This window comes from Watersipora subatra, chromosome 6, assembly GCF_963576615.1.
Source record: "Watersipora subatra chromosome 6, tzWatSuba1.1, whole genome shotgun sequence".
Lineage (NCBI taxonomy): Eukaryota > Metazoa > Bryozoa > Gymnolaemata > Cheilostomatida > Watersiporidae > Watersipora > Watersipora subatra.
The window spans coordinates 15,505,905-15,523,408 of NC_088713.1; the positions used below are offsets into that span (position 1 = coordinate 15,505,905).

The following is a 17,504-nucleotide window of genomic DNA, read 5'->3' on the forward strand; positions in this document are numbered from 1 at the left end:
ACTACTCGCAATCTATTTATCTTTCTCCAATAACTACTGATGCAGAACTAAACGATTTAAAAAAAGTTTTTACTCTCTGTATCAGCACATGGCTATGTGTACCTGAAACGTGTATTCAGGTAAACGTGCCTTTTTGCAGAACTTCTAAAAAATGACTATCATTGGTGCTGTATTTCATAAATCGACAATTTTGTAACAATCAGCTGGAAGTGGCGTTAATTAAAAATCTAATCCTATCAGTTGTTATCTATTGCTTGCAAAACATCTGCAAAATATAATAGCCTGGGCCTAGTTTTGCAAATGGTTAGAACGTCCAGACTTTTATTTAACTACACATTAAAATGCATATTATTATATCTATTGTTACCAATGTTGAATAAAAGCTCATTCGACTCAGTAGTACGATTGCTACAGTTTTCTGCCAAAACTTGCATTTTATGTGCAATAGAACAAGAGTTAGGAACGTAGATACATGGTAGCGCATGTTGAGATAGCCGCAATACATATATACATATATACATGTATATATACATATACATATACAATATATATACAATACGTATATCTATATATATACACTTATATATATATAAATATATATACAATATATATATATGTATGAACAAGTGACACAAACGAACCATAATTTTATAGCATGCACAAACAAAAAATTAATATTCAAAAACAAATATTTACATCATTTGCTCGGGTAGTTGCTTTCTGATTGTTGCTGACAATGTCTTGTGACCTCAACTTTTGTCTGTTTTGCTAGCTAAATCGATATTATTGGGCAAATACTTTTTAGCAGAGAATTTTTTAATATTTTATGCAATGCATTTAGCACACATGCTAAGAGTAAATGTTTTGCTCATTAAACGCAACCTTGGCCCTAAAACTAGCAATTCATCTACCAGCATAAATTAAAACCGTTTTTTATATACACAGTCAGTCCTTCAAAGTATCAAGACTATGTTAAACCAAGAACTACTACTAGCCTGAGGCGGTTACTAATTATTCCCATGGAGATCTTTTCAAAAAGTAAATGAAAAAACCAAAAACCTTTAAAATTGGACAACAAAAATATTAATTGTTATTAATGTAAACAATTCTTTACTAATACAGTTTTGGAAACACTTATCTACTGGTTGATTGTTATTGTGGGCTCTTAAAGATCAAATAATGTCAAAGTATTAGTCAACTGGAGGTTGATGTTACTTAGAAAGTGATGCTACATGTATGTTTTTTAACCCTTCTCTTGGGCTAGCGGGCAATTGTAAGTTGCGTTCAAATAGGGGTGGCGTTTATTTACATTTTTTAAATGTAAAACATTGAAGTTATCTATTTAAATAATACTCTTTTTCAATTTTTATTAAACATTTCCCCATGTTTTTTATCTTCCATCAAGTTTGATGATGCATGTAACTCGAATTTAATGAAGTTTTTGCAAAACATTGCTTTTGCCAAAACTTCGGTGTTTTTTAAACATTGAAAACAGTGCAATTGAAATAATTAAAGAATGTATCCATCGAATATTTTGCTCAAATCAGCTCCTTGTTTACTTCAGTTTGGTACTTTGACACAGTATAAAAACAAGTTGCTGCTTGTTAAAAGAAGCGGGTTTAAACTTGTTCAAACAATCGATTTGCACTGCATTTCTACGGAGCTTAGTTTTGTTCAAAATACAAATAGTTTTACCGGGATAATACTAGAAACTCCACTGTCATACAGCCCATCACCAAAGCGATATTGGAAAAAAGAAAAGGGTACTGATGTATACAACAAATAGCAATAATGAAAGGAAAATATTATATGTTTATATCTCTCCCCTTGCAATAGGATAAATGCAATTTTGGCCAATATTAGAAATAATATTGAATATTGATAATAAAATCTTCCCATGAGTCATTACAATAGCAGTTTGCATGTTTTGATTAAAAATTCTGCTCATTCATGGTCAGTCAAAACAATAAAAGCTGTGATAGTAGGTAAACTGTGTTAATTCATTGTAGTGTATAGTATTAATTCTTGGTTATCTCAATATATGAAATGAAGTGAGGCAAAAACCTAAGTTTTAAAAAACTCTTTACGGTAAAACCTATATTTGAATAGTAATTTTATTTAAGCATTACATCGAAAAGAATGTCACTACAAGAGAAGGATTGAAATATAGTGGCTCCTTTTTGTCCCTATTTTCCTCAGTTCTATCAATAATATACAGCCCCCAAGGATAGCTGATGGGTCTCATATGGGCGGGGTTTAATGATGGAGCTCTGTTGGGATGAACCCGAACACTGCACTCGAGCAAACAAATATGCTGAATAAAGCCCCTTGTAAATTTTCAAATATTTGAACTATAGTGGTTAGTTTATTCATCTGTTGAATTCATTTCGTTGTCAAATAAATATAGTATCCCAATATTGTCACCATTATTATCAGTCAGTTGCCATTCGCAAGCATTTGTGGTATTAATAGTCACAATCGTAAAATAGCCAAAATTCGGTTTTGTATTTAGATGTTGAGTATGAAAACTACACAGCACAGCTTTTGCCTACTGTCCCATCTTATTAGCCATGTAAAACAATGTGAAAACGATAAAATACTTTGTCATTTTATATTAGGGGTGGTAAAATATTGATCGAAAACTAGGAAAAAAAGGCCATGGTTCGGGTAAATTATATTCAACTTTAAGCAAATACTACGACCTTTACAATTTTAAAATTACTAAAAGTATGTACTTTGAAATGTTTTATTTTGCATGGATCCATCATTTTGGTTAGGTATCACCCCTACATTGTAGAAATTTAAGATTTGCTATTGGGAACCGCGGGGGCTACTGACTGAATGAGCTAATGAAACGATAACAATGAGTCGTGTTTTCCAGAACCTAACAAGGCAACGCAACCGCCCCGCGAGAGTTGTGTTTGCTCCGAAACCCAAGCTAGCACAATCCTAACAGAGCTTCATCATTAAACCCCACCCACATGGTAGCCGTCGGCTATCCTTGGGAGGCTGTATATCATTGGTTCTATTCAATGTCTTTAACTTTATTAGAAAATATTTTTTTAGAGGTACACATAAATTTGTGGAACATTTTCACCAAAACATATTCCTTCTTCAAATAATATTGTCATCCTAAAATTTAAAAGCAGCATCATTGGTTTTTTTATTTTTTTACCTAAACACCCAAGTGTTTATTTTTGCTATCATTTTAATGCACGCAATACCATTTACGCATGGTTATTCTTATAATTTTTTTTAAAAACCTAATTATGTTTGATGTTTAAACACCTCAAAAATTGAGTTGATGCCAAAAACTGTCTCAACATCTATTATCTATAAATGACTTTTTTAAGAAAAAAAAGCAACAATAGGCACCATAAACACAGCAAAATAACTAAACAAATCATAGCAATTTACTTTGAACTGTTTCTTTCAAGAACTTTTTTTTCAAATTCACATTAAATTTTATTATCCACAAAAAAACACCTTTTTATCCAAGTAGTCTGTTCACATTAAAACTGATCATATTAATTGTGGGATTTTATTCAATTGTTTTTTGTTCTCAATTTTCTAAATTTTTCTGCTTTCTGGTGTTGGGTTTCAAACTGGTCCATTGATCTGAAATCTGTGAAATTTTATTAATTATATCTAAGTGTGCTCGTAGCATGATGATATTTAGGTAAACACAAACAAAAATGAGTACCCACAGAATATTTAATTGGACTGAAAATAAAATTTCACAGTTAGGACAAAATTGTCAAAAATTGTGCAGTTTTACCAACTAACTTAAGTATTTAGAGTAGCATCCTAACTATTGAACACACATTTATCAAAACTAATGACTCAGAACAAACAGGAAGTTCATACTTAGTATCATAAAATTCTTTATTTGTATCTCAATCATCCATCATGACCTACCAATGGATGAGTCACATCAATTGTTTACCAATATTGTGCCACTAATTTTTGTTACAATAGCAAAACAAGTGAGTTAAAATAGTGGCAAACATTTAAAAAAAGACCAGAAATTCTTTGATTTAATATTCTGTGCAAAAATTAACTTAATTGATTTATTGCAGTGTAACTGTTTTTTTCTGCATTTTAAAGTAACAATAGCCCAATGTTAATTTTGTTACTTTGAGCAGAAGCTTTACACCTCTGGTGGATCAATTTTATATAATATCAGAAAGAAGGAATGTTGAGCTATTTAGCTGCAATGATGGTCATTTTGTATGTATGTTTAGCCATGAAAATGAAAACCTTTTACATTTTATAGGCTATCTTGAGAATATTGCTCTCATAATATTCGTGAATGCGCAAGTCAACATATATTATCAATTAGTTGATTTAGTGTTCATAAAAAACTTACCCTCTTTTACAGACTTTCATCATTGTCCAAGCTGAGAGATTTAAGCCTTCGCTGGAATCCGTTAGATCCTGATACACTTGATGAAATAGTAAAGCTTGAGTCACTAGAGCGTCTCAACTTGGCTTGCTGCTGGCTGACTAAGTTACCAAACCGGTTAGCCTAAAGCCTTTTCATCGATAATCACTCTACTTTTAGTAGCAAGCTGTCAGTTGCCTTTTTATTAAAATCCACATTTAGAAAATGTTGATTTTTATAAATCCTATTTAAATATTTATATTATATTTAAAAAAATTAAATTCTGTATAGAAAACTAAATCATCATTAGTTCTCCATCCAAATTAGTTTGGCAGTTTTTGAGGAAAAATATTTTGGTCATGATATCTGAAAGTGAGGTTAGATAGGAAATTATCAAAACTGAGATAAGGGCACAGCGTAACAAAAAAATGCTTCAAATTTCATTGCATGTGTTTTTTTGTTTGCATGCTATTCAGAACTGATTTTATAGTCAAGAGTCTACATATATCTATTTTAAAACTGTTCACATGGTAATACAAGATAGTTGTGTTTAAAGTTTTTAGTGGCGCAACTCTTTGTTTACAATTAGAATCACCTTAGCAACCACTATCAAATTCAGCCATAGTTCCACAAATACCCAGGATCTAGGACCAACTTTTATGCCGGATCTGAATATTTAAATTAAAAAGTTTTAACTATTTCATGTCTATAGATAATCTTTGCTACCAGTTGATGACCAAATTATTTTGACCACAAAAGACTTGATTGGTCATTGCACACGAATATGGTAACATTTACTATAAAAAATACCTTTCACCTTTTATGCAACACAATGAAACTTAATTCTAAATTCAAAGAGTTAAAATAAAATGTTTTTCATGAGTAATGCTCCATATTTATGTTAACACATACCAAGTCAAAATCACTGAATAAAACATGTTGCTGATTATGGCTACTTCATTGTTACTTTTTCTTCAGTCTTTGGTCTAGAACATATCTTACATAGGTTTACAGCAACTTCCAGGACAGCAACTTCTACAGTCATTCAAAGCAAAATGTTCTGACTTTCAATGACTAAGCATTAGAACATGCCTTACAATATTAGCTGCAGAAATATTTTTATTCATGAAAGAAGGCGACACTTCTGTTGCTTTTCAAAATGTTCTATTCAATCTACCAGGTAGCACTAAACTGTGCTGTTGAAAACATTTTTCAAGAAGGTTTGAAAGCATACAAACTGTTCATATGTAATTTTTTTGCTTTCATGATTAAGCGTCCTTGGAATAATTGACCCGACTTACTTTTTGGTGATTTACTGTCTTATCCAGAGTATTGAGCACTTGACTGAACTGTCTCAAAGTAATTTACAATCTCGTTCACTGTGTTGACTCATACTGGCTTGTTTGGGTGTTTATACTCAGTTATAGCTTTATCTTTAAGTGGATTATTAGCTCTTTTTAGATAAACTGGCTGCTTACTAGCACAAAATCTACCTTCAATTTATATATATACATATATATATATATATATATGTATATATATATATATATATATATATATATATATATATATATATATGTATATATATACATATATATATAATATATATATGTATATATACATATGTATATATATATATATTTTTTTTAATTTATGTATACAGGACAGTCTGGCTATAACTACAGCACACGCTGATAATTTTACCAATGAGGCGATGTATTAAAATATCCCTATTAAGAATTATTTTTGTAACGTGCAATTACATGTACTATATCTGAGATCAAGGCCAATTCTTCTCACGCAAACAATTGAATTGTCTCCATAGGTAGAGTTTCGACATTATCTTTCCACTCGGTCAGACAAATACACGACAATATCTCATGTTTACATTGTTATCAGTATCAAAAGGTGCAAGTATTGTCATAATAAAAGTTTTGATGGCTGGTTCTGGTGGAAATTTAACCTTTTCTATACACACACTCATGCACTCATTCGTGCACAAACTTCTATGCAAGAATTGTTATTATTAATTCTACATTTTGAAGATTTTCTATGTGATTTTCTCAGTTCGTATTACTTAAGAAATCAACAAATTATATTTTGCTGTAATTGTAACAAAGCCAACTTATTTTACCTATTACTTGATAAATGTTTCACATATTCATCTAAACCTTTTCAAGTCTTTTTACTTTTATAGTTTGTTTGACCACAAAACATTTTGCTCATGATATGAAATTCAAAAGTTGTTTGACAAACTTTGAAAACTTTTACAGTTCTGTTTATTTTTTTCCCATATTTATTTCAATTAAACAAAACGCTTTTTTCATGAGATGTAGTTTGAAATTTAGAATAGCAAAGGTTTTTATATGTTAAGTACAAACCAATTTTCTGTTCAAAGACCTTTTTATTGCCTAGGCGATGCCAGGTTGAAACAGCTAATCTTTACTATGATAGCAATGTCCAACTCAGAAATGGATTGTCCAGAGCAAGCATTTCTGCAGAAATGAATTTTATTGTTCTCGAATTGAGTTATACACTTGGAGCCTTTTGGAACTAAGTTACAGAAACATTTAAAAAGAATGTGCTAAAGAAGGTTGCATTTTTCCTTATTAGCATTATGTTTACTTTCGTGAATGAAGTTTATTACAACGGTGTAAACTTTAACGGCTTCTAACTTTGAAATAATGTTTTCATAATCATCTTTGGCATCGATTGAACATGGAAATTCATCCATATCAAAACTTTGTTTTTATTAGATAATTCTGCATCAATAAAAATGACAAACTTTTATTTGAAAGTATCATATACATGTATATCTTTATTATCAATAGAGACAATGAAAAAAACGCTTGTTTGATTTAGGCGACGTCACGCTTTATTATCTCTCGTTTGCATTGCAACGATTCCGCGAAGCAAGTTTGGGTTATTTTAAGCTTTTATTATTGAGGCAGAGTACAGATTTTGAAACAGCATTCTTGATTAGCCCAAATAAAGGTAGCTTTAAAAGCACAACAAATGCACGTGGTATTGAGTTCCCTAACTTGCTAACGCTACTACGCAAATTTAATCAGTGTGACTTAACCCCACTTACCGAGATCGCGACCTACTTGTCATTAATGAAAAAACCTTTTGGTAGACATCAGGCTGCTGGTAGCTACATGTAGAAATAGCTTTTCAAAAGTTTTTTCACGTTGTATTTCCAGAGTGTTTTGTGTTGGTATGAATACAAATCGCTTTTAGATTTAGCTTTACAATTAAGGCAGTCAGTTCTTTGTTGATGTGTTGTTTTGAATTTTGCAACCAGCTTGTCCATGTTAGCAGCATAAACTGCACTTACTTTTTAAAAATTGAACATAATTTTTTAAGTTATCACAAGCTCAAAACTTTGCTGTGTCTAAGTTATCCAGTTCTATTTACGAAAAAGAATGTTTATCAAGTTTTGGTCTGCAGCAATAATTATTGTCATTCAAATGATTCATTTTTGATGATGAACCACTGTGGTCAATGGCTTGCTGCTTGTGGCAAGTAGCAGGCAAGGATTTTTTAAAAAGAAATACTATGTGATTTTTTTCAAGAATGCTTGGTTTTGAATACAATTAGTTTTATCGAAATAGTAAAATGTTTGTATAAGATAATACAATAATAGTTTTGGTTTAATGACCACTTCTGCTTATTCAAAGTCTATCAAAAGAGTGAATGCGGTAACAGTAGGTAAATTGTATTGTTAGATTGTATTCAATTGTGTTGCCTACTTTAATATCATCTTATTAAACTCATTTGAACATACATAACATAACATACAAGCTACAAGTTATGAAATTTTGTTTTACTGTTAAACCTGTAGTTGAATGCTACTTTTAAATTATCACTACAGTTAATAAAAAGGGCCTATGGGGAAAGGTTGAAAAACACAGCACCACCTTTCAATCAAACAGCCCCACTAATTGACCACCATGTTGAAATTCATTGTTTGGTTTTTCTGAACCAATAATACAATGAGAACCACAGCAAATTGTCCACAAACTAGCATTAATAACACCTTGGTTGTATCAACGACAGTTCATTATTTTGTCATCGCTGTAGTGTTGCATTGGGGTTTGTTGCAGTGTACGTACGTAGATAGATTGATCTTCACAATCGCCAGAGCTACTGTGCACTCTGATTCAATCGACAAAATTTGAATCATATTCATTGTCTTTAGATTATTCCACGAATTGGTTGAACAGCTTATCTGAAAAATTGAAGCCTTTTGGTGAACGATAAAAATTTTCTTTGAAAACACCACATGATAGAGTTTCAATAATTTTTACAGCATATTGAAGACACTTTTAATCTTTGCAAAGCTTCATGGTTTTCTTTGAAAAGTTGAAAGCAGTGGAAATAGTTAATAAATGTGTTTGTTTAATGTTTTAATTCATGTAGTTCTTTTTTCATCTCAGTCTAATATTACTACACATACGAAATACAATTTGGCACAACTGATGACGGCAATGGCATACATCTCGCTTCATTGAACAGATAGTCAAAATATGTGTACAACTATCACCTCTTCACATGTAAAAGCGTTAATTTTAACTTTTCAAAAATGTACGAAGCAAGTTAAAAAAAGAAACAGCTTCTATATTTTAATTTGGCATCCTAGAAAAATGCCTCAATAAGGGAAGGGCTGAAAATATAATGCAATCCGGTTAAAAGAAATGTTTTGCAGTGTACACACTGTAATGAGCCTAAGTATTCAAAGCTAACACCTAAAAACAATATTCTATACTAGAAAAACTGCTGCCATACAGCCCAAGATCAAAGTGATATTGGGAAAAAAAGGATACTGATGGTTGAGAAATGCAATATTAGCAGTCAAATAGCACTACAGTGCAATATGATAACAGCAATGGTAGCTGTAATGTACTGGGTGTTGATGTTATTATGCACAACAAACAGCAGTAGTGAAAGGTAAAGATTATATGTTTATATCTCTCTCTCTTGCCATAGGAGAATTGCAATATTAGATGTAAAATGCACTGATATCATTATAATCAGCAATATTATTAATATAGCAGTACGGTAATAATAGAAAGCCAATGCAAAATTGTGTTTACATTTCAAAACGTCATAGCTAACAATATTAATAAGTTGTGATATTTATATAGATTTTTAGAAGATCTATTTAACAAAAAACAATGTAGAAAAATAATAACAGTAACATATTGCCCATCGTCGATGTTGTTAGTGTGATTATAACACTTCAATAGTAATTCAAAATTGTAAATAAATATTGTAATAATCGCACAAAAAGTGATAGAAAAAATATCATCGTCATTTCTTTTACTTTTACTGCTTTGAACATCAGTTAGAATACCAAAGTACTCAAAAGTGTCAAAAATGTCAGTTACTATGAAATCGGCAAAAAAATAAATGATTATTTTTCAGAACTTCTACGTTAATTACAGAAGCTTTCGGCGATTCGACAATGCTATAGACTAGTGAAATGTGCACATTGTTTTTGTAAAATGCACAGAACTTAATGGTTCTATTCTCTGTCGCTCGGCGTTTCAGTTGTCGGTCTTAATTTTGATAAAAATAAGGCTTGGCAAGTTTTAATGACGATTTTCGGCCAAATTAATCTGTCTGTTTGTGTATAATCCAATCAGATGGGGATGTTTTAAGATGTTGTCGACAATTTACAAAGATTTGGTAACATATCTAAATAGGTTTTTATGTGTTTTGTATCATTATTATACTTAAACAACTCTATTAAAAAATGGTTGAATTTGTTGATGAGAATTCTGTACCAGGGTTTGCGACATTGTTGATGAATAATTTTCGTGAGTTGGTTGCACATGCATTTATCATAAAACTCTCAAACATTTGCTCCGCTTGTGTTTGGTCGTGAGAATAATCCCAATTTGAGTTTTCTTATCCTACATGTAGTTTCCCAAAATATCACAGGCATATATGTGAACTGGAAATAATTATAAATAAGGAACTGAAAATGTAATGTTTTGAAATCAATTACTTTTATTGAAAAATTTCATGTTGTTTTTGCTTATTTTAACTATTACAACACACATGAATAAATGTACCTATCATTTTACAAAAAATAAATTTTACAAGTCAAATATAAGAGGCCAAACCAAAAAGCCTAAAAAGACAGATTGATGGTAGACAGACAGCATTAAAATTAAAAAAAGCATCATTTGGTCTGACCCCTCCTCTGATAAACCTTTTTGAAATTCATTACATTTGTTTTTTTATGAACCGATTGTACAGAGTGATCAGCAAAACATTGACAAAATGCGAGTAATAATTGAGTAGTTTCATCCAATACAGCTATTTTTTGTCATTAAGTTTAACTGTAAATTTTTTTTGGTCAGCCTTAACTTTATGTAACTTGCATAAAAAAGGAAGTGGAGCATTTTAATTGATCTAAAAGTTGTAAAAATGAACATTTTTCTTCCCCTTGTCAGCAAAGAGTTACGGAAACATTTTATTGTTTGCTGCCTATTACCTTGACTGAAATGTTTGAGTTAGAATATTCTGAGTTTCGTCTTATGTTATTTCAGCAAATATTTGTAACCCTCTCTGATATCATGTTTACCACATCATAGCAACTCAGGAAAAAGTTATATCTGTCTAAAACAATAATTTTGTTTACTCAAATTAATCAGGTTGAACCTGGCACATAAACTTGTTTTCTATAACCCGTTGTCACACTTTAATAACTCAATAACCAAAACTCTAAGTTTTGAGACTCACTTTTGCTTGGAGACTCAATAAAGATTCATAATAGCTAGTACAAATTACAGATAACCACATCCTAAAGTTTAATAACCTTTAAAAAGAGCTGTGTTTGTTTGCTGTTACTAGTCAATAGGTTCCAAGACTTTTTTTCAAGAAATTATCTACTATACACCAAAACATGGGCTTTTAGTAAGGTTGGTGTAACCGCATTGGCTGATTTTACTATAACATATAATTTGCAACTTGAACCACTTAATTTTTTCTTTCATTTGCTACTATAATAAGGATTGTCTCTGTCGGTCTGTTTATAAGGAAAACTAGAGGTTTAAATAAAATATATATGTCTGCCAGATTTTCAATCGTGAAATTCAGCTTACCGTCTTACCTGCGGTAATCAACCTCTTTGTGGCTTTTCTAAAGAATTTTCTTTCTTTCAGTACTTTGTTGGCACACTTGATTATTGCAGTTAGCATTAGTAGTTCACAGTTCACTGCTGAAGGCAAATGCTAATAATTTTCTGTGAAGCTCATAGTAAAGAAAAAAGTTTGCTAATTTTATAAGATAAGATTTTATAATTTCCACAGCTTGAGTACAATTATTTTGCTAACTGTAATAATCTTTAATTAAAAAACCTGAATGACTCTTATTCCAGTTGATTCGTCTCGGTGCTTTGCAAGACTTCTATGTCAATAATAAAGCATTTTGTGAAGTAAACTTACTTTTTAGAGATTTTTCCCAAAAAATGTTTTTTCATCAAAAGTAGCTTGTAGCTATAATCTCTCTCAAATGAAATTTCACATCTGAAGAATTCTTTAACTTTTCTACAATCACATTCCAGTTACTGTTTTATTAAAACATCCATGCACGTAACTCCATTTATGTGTAGTCCTCTTTCTCCTCCCTTAAATTCCACTATCTATACTTGGTTGTTCAACAATTCAAAAACTTGTTCTGTCAATGTCCAAAATTCTATCAACACCTACATATGAATAGGTTCTTTTGAGAAAAAGTAGCATTGATGACAAATGAGCAAACGGAACACAAAAAGATTGATTAAATATAACTCATAGTCATGCAGTTCAAACTCTTTGTCTCGTGAAATCATTTTCATCAGGGCTGAGTTTGTTATTCACGAGAAAAAGCATTTTTATTTTGATTAGTCTGCTTTTAACTAAAAATTATTTAACCAGTTTGGTGTTTTATGATTTTTTACTTGTTTCCCTGTAGATGGTATTGTTTTAAACTTTGCTCTTTATTTGGGTTTTGTCAAATTTGCAAGTTTTTTTCAATTATTCATCACAGGTTTTTAAGTTGTGTAAAATTTTGGCAGTTTACTACCTAAACCCTTCATAGGCCAAGGGCACTTGTAAATGATAAAAAAAGTTAGCGAGAGCGCTAACAAAGAACATCTTACTAATTTTTATACTTATTAATTTTATAAAAGTAATCCACATAAATTCTCCCAATAAATTGGAAAAGTTAGGTAGCCTAAAATTCTTATTTCGTAAAATTTCGCCAAAAAGACGAATTGCTTTTCAAGCATTGCTGTTTGGCGGTTGGCAGTCAACAAACAAAATTAAAATTCATTTTGAAAAACCAAAACTTGTTCTAAAGAAATAAAAATTAATCATAAATGAAGCACACAGCAAATAAATAATATAATGTCAGTAAACATGATAGTTTGACTAAAAGAAAGTTTTTGGTACCCAGTTCCACTGGTGTCTCTAGATCATAAAATTTGCTACAATGGATGAGCTGAACAAACTAGTGAAGTTATGCCTGCAATGACTGCCGTAATGGTCTATCAAACATTTATTTGCAGTTTTGAAAGGTTGAAGAAACTGGAACATCTGTGTCTCAATGGAAACAGCTTTGAAGAATATCCCTCGGTGTTCAAGAGTTTGCCAAGCCAAACCATAGTTGATATCGGCGAATTTGACTTCTCAAAGAAACGCATCGAAAGAGGTATTGCTCAGCTTCCTTATCAGCCACTTCTAGCTACTCAATCAAACCAAGTTGTTACACATTGTAAATGCACTACACCATTACTGTTCAGTAGGCGGTAATTATGCAGTACCTTACATAGTTTTAATACATGGTAAGCATTTACTTATTTATCAACTGTGCCCAAAATGCTTATTTTTGTATTACCATCTATCACACATTTACTTCTATTATACCTGAAATCAAACAATTTATGCATAATGTGAATGTGCAATCATCAACCGTTGAACCCACAGGTTTATTGCAGTGGCACATTAGTAATTGAGTAATTGATGTGGATCAACTCAAATTTATGGTTTTCCAATCAAATGTGCTGTTATTTACTTGTTACTGCACATTGCTCTTGGTTTTCACCACAATAGCGGTTGTTTGACAGTTAGAACTAATAAAAATTATTAGGCGCAAAGCATCAGGTTTCACTGCACCAATACTTACTATCAAATAATCTAATCACAAATGTATTGTCTCAATAGAACGATTGTGTTAATAGCAATAAATTTTAAAGAAATCAGCTGCCTTCATGGTCTGTTTGAGACATTTTAGCTGCTGCAACAGGTTGAACACATTCACTACTGTCACTTGCACCATCACTTCACACCTCTAAACAGCCTTGATAATGTCTTGCCTGCCCTTGTACAACAACATAGATCACCAACTGCCAATAAAGCAGATAAACTCCAAAATGTTCCAGATTAATTTTTGATTATTGCATCAACATTTTGCTGAAATTATGAACCAGAAATTATTTCTTTCATTCACAATTCAAAGCGTGATAGCATAGCTTTTAACATTCATGAGTTTTAGCTTACAGTAGAAGAGTCTAAATGTCTTGCTCAAGTGAAAGTGATTAACAACGGGGCTCAAATACTCTTGGTTACAGCATGTTATTTAAAATTACTACATTTTATCTCAAATAATAGACCTAGGCTTTTCAGTTGAACCACACAAAAAAGTGGCTTTCTTTTGAACCTGATTTGGCTAAAGAGAAATTAATGTAAATAAAAACATCAATGTTGTCTTTTGATTGCATTCATTTTTGTGCATAATATGTCCATTAAAAAAGCTGTATTATTGCTTCAAAACAAACGCTTTAAGCATTTGAATTTAAAACACTGAGGATATGACAGAAAATATTGTTGACACTAAGTCTGTAAAAAAATGAAAACTTATTTATGTGTATGCTATGTTCATCTTAGCGCTAATTATAAGCATACATGTACATATAATTGAGACTCAAATATCAGTATTCCGTTTATAATCAGCAGTTAGTCATTGATTCAGCTCTCAATAGTCCTACTGAGGCACTTAAAAGTAGAACATGCTTGTTGCATTGAAATTTGTTTAAAAATATCTGAATCTTATATAAATATAGATAAATATTTCAGACATTTTTTAAATACCGATTTCAAAATATTTTGAAGTCCTGATAAATTCCGCTGCGCATAAATGTAAAAGAACACATCAAAGAAACTGATCTGCTACTGCAAGAGCCAGTACCTCCACGCTCAGTTTTGGCTGTCCCCTCATATTTAACTCATTCGCACCCGACTAATTTGTAGGCGATTAGCCTCAGATACCGCTGATTTTTCTGGAAGTTGCCATAATTCAAATTACAACTACAGGAGACAGACTTGAGATAATTTACTCATTCAAATTTCACAAGAACCAGCCAAGTCTTTTCTTTCAAATTATATTATATTAATATAAACAACTCATATCTTTTTTATGTAAATTTGTGCCTTAAAGAAGGTAGTTTCAGAAAATCTCCAATTTCGAAAAAATTGTCATTTGCTGAAACAAAGTTAGATTTGCACCATAAAAGTTGCAAAATATACAAAGTTTGACTGAAATTACTTATTTATTACACACAATACATAGTTATGAGTATTATTGATACATATTCAGTGAGTCATGAACATGAAAATCATGAAACTCTAACTTTTCCTCACGAGTATCATCATTCAAACAAAAGCATAGCAAATCTATATGCCATTATAACTCAAATTAAACGTCATGAAAATGTTTCAAATAATAAAAATATGTTCAACAAATCTGTTCTTGACTTTTCAGAATTCATAGAAAGCTCTAAGAATCAATATGATCCTATCGAAACTGAAGGATAACGTTAGTCTGACTGCGGCTGGCAGCCTGAAGATTGCATTTTTTTAGCATAACGATTCAAATTGGCAGAATTAAAAGTTGATAAAAACTTAGAAACATTAAAAATAATGTTTTAGTTTAATTCATGCAGTCTTTCAATGTCTTACCACTTCTGAATCTGCATATTTACTTCTGGAGTTGAAAAAAATTATCTCGAACGATAGAATTTCAAGTTAGCACGGTGATTTCCGGTTTTGGTAGATATTGAGATGGGTGTACTAATTTGGTTATAGCTTTTGCCAGGGACGTCATAGAGGCATAATTTAAAGTTTCTCTGATTGGCCAGAAAATTTTCTTTCTAACTAATCAAAAACTATTTTTGATAATTTGAAAATAACGATGCAAGGAGTCGGTAGATATCAGATGCGAGTTAACTCGCGTTGGGTGCTTAACAACATTATAAATAGGCAAGTTAACTCGCGCCTGGGTGCGAATGAGTTAAGTTTGAGCAGCACTCAAATCTTACATTTGTGTAAGAGTTGGGTGAAAGTTAAAACAATACTTGATTCCGCATAGGTTTTACATAAAAATTGCTGCATTTATATGTACAGGGTAATGCAAAATAGACTCTAGCAAAACTCTGATTGCACCGATACTGCTTACCGTGCAATAGAAAAAAGTTTTTAGCGCACTGCGTATACAATAAAGAATTGTGTAGTCGTAAAAAATTGCAATGCAATTTAATGCATTGTATTAAATGTAACTGACCATATTTGGACTGGACAGTTGTATAAAATGTGAACCTATCCGTTTTCTCAAACTCTACTTTTAGAGGCTAGTTATTGGAAGTTTAACCAAAAAACCGAAAATAGTATTTCATACTCTCCAATATTTCTTAAAAATATATTTTTATTTGAAATATTTCACAAAAATCTTCATGGTAAACGCCGACTTTATATGTCTTAATTTCTAAAATATCCATCCAGCAAATATTTCTCTAATTTGACCAGACTCCCCATTTCGAGAGGTGCTCTGGCAATGATGCATACTTATCAAGAAGGTTGATAGGTCATATAAAAACTATATGTAAAAAAACCATATAAGTTTTGTGCTACACATAGATATAAACATTATACTATATACTTGATTCAATATAGTTATTTTTGTAGTGTATATGTGTATGTGTATACACATATACATATATATTAATATATATTGGTGTGTATGTAAATACATTTTTATATTTCATGATCAAAAAACAAATTATGTATATTATTACTCAACATATCTTTGTAAAAACATCTTAACCTCTAGCTCTTCTCACTTTTATATAGACCAATAATCACACATATAACCAAGACCAGAAATATTTTATTATAGTCAATACTCAGTTACACTCTAAAGTATGGCGTAAACCAAATTCTGATTGAATATCTTCCATTAAAGTTTCCATGGAAAAAAAACTGACTTAATGCACTTTTATTTCTAGAGTATCCTTCAAGCGGATCTTTGTCTACTTCAACCCAACTTCCTATTCAGAGAGGTTCCCTGGCAATGATGCATACTTCTACAGAAGGTGGCTAGATCATATAATAACTATATGCACCAAATGATATATATATATATATATTTATATATAAACATATAAATATATATGTTATATATATAGATATATATATATTATATTATTGGTCTATATATATCATATTTAGAAAAAATATATTTTTTTTTGGTATATTTATATTTAGGTTTACAAATTTACATATACATATACACACACACACACACACTCTCATGCTCACACGAATGCACCTGCGCATGTCCACACACACACGCACGTACGCGCACACACACGCACATAAACACAGACACTCACATGCACACTCACATGCGGACGCAAACGCACACAATAAAACTACTACCAGAATGCCTAAACTTTTGCACCATAGTTTGGTTTCAACTGCAAACATTTAAGATTTTTGAAGCTCGGTTTTGACCTCAAAATGTGGACTTAATTATCTATGTAACAGTCACAAGAGAAAAAAACACAGTAGCTTTCTGCTTAACTTTTTTATTTTCATGTTAGTCAATAATTCCAAGGATGAGTAGCTCTATATTTTTTAATTCCTTTTCAGATTGTAAAGTTTGCCTTGGTTAGCTTTTCCTAGTTAAGGATTCTGTTTAAATTTGTAAAAATGCCAAATTTTTTTCCATGATTCCAGATGAGATCTACACTATTTTATTAAAATATAACACACAGTCTTTTTGAATACTTTTT

The 17,504-nt window shown here is 31.2% G+C and overlaps 1 protein-coding gene across 1 annotated transcript in view; it reads left to right on the forward strand.

Moving 5' to 3' along the window:
- Nucleotides 1–17,504, forward strand: part of LOC137398069 (leucine-rich repeat protein SHOC-2-like) — an 80,474-nt gene that overhangs the window by 47,064 nt on the left and 15,906 nt on the right. Inside the window, exons 11-13 of the mRNA XM_068084172.1 lie at nt 4,382–4,522; nt 12,945–13,087; nt 16,716–16,802. Coding sequence (XP_067940273.1) covers nt 4,382–4,522; nt 12,945–13,087; nt 16,716–16,802 — 371 coding nt within the window. The remainder of the gene's footprint in view (nt 1–4,381; nt 4,523–12,944; nt 13,088–16,715; nt 16,803–17,504) is intronic.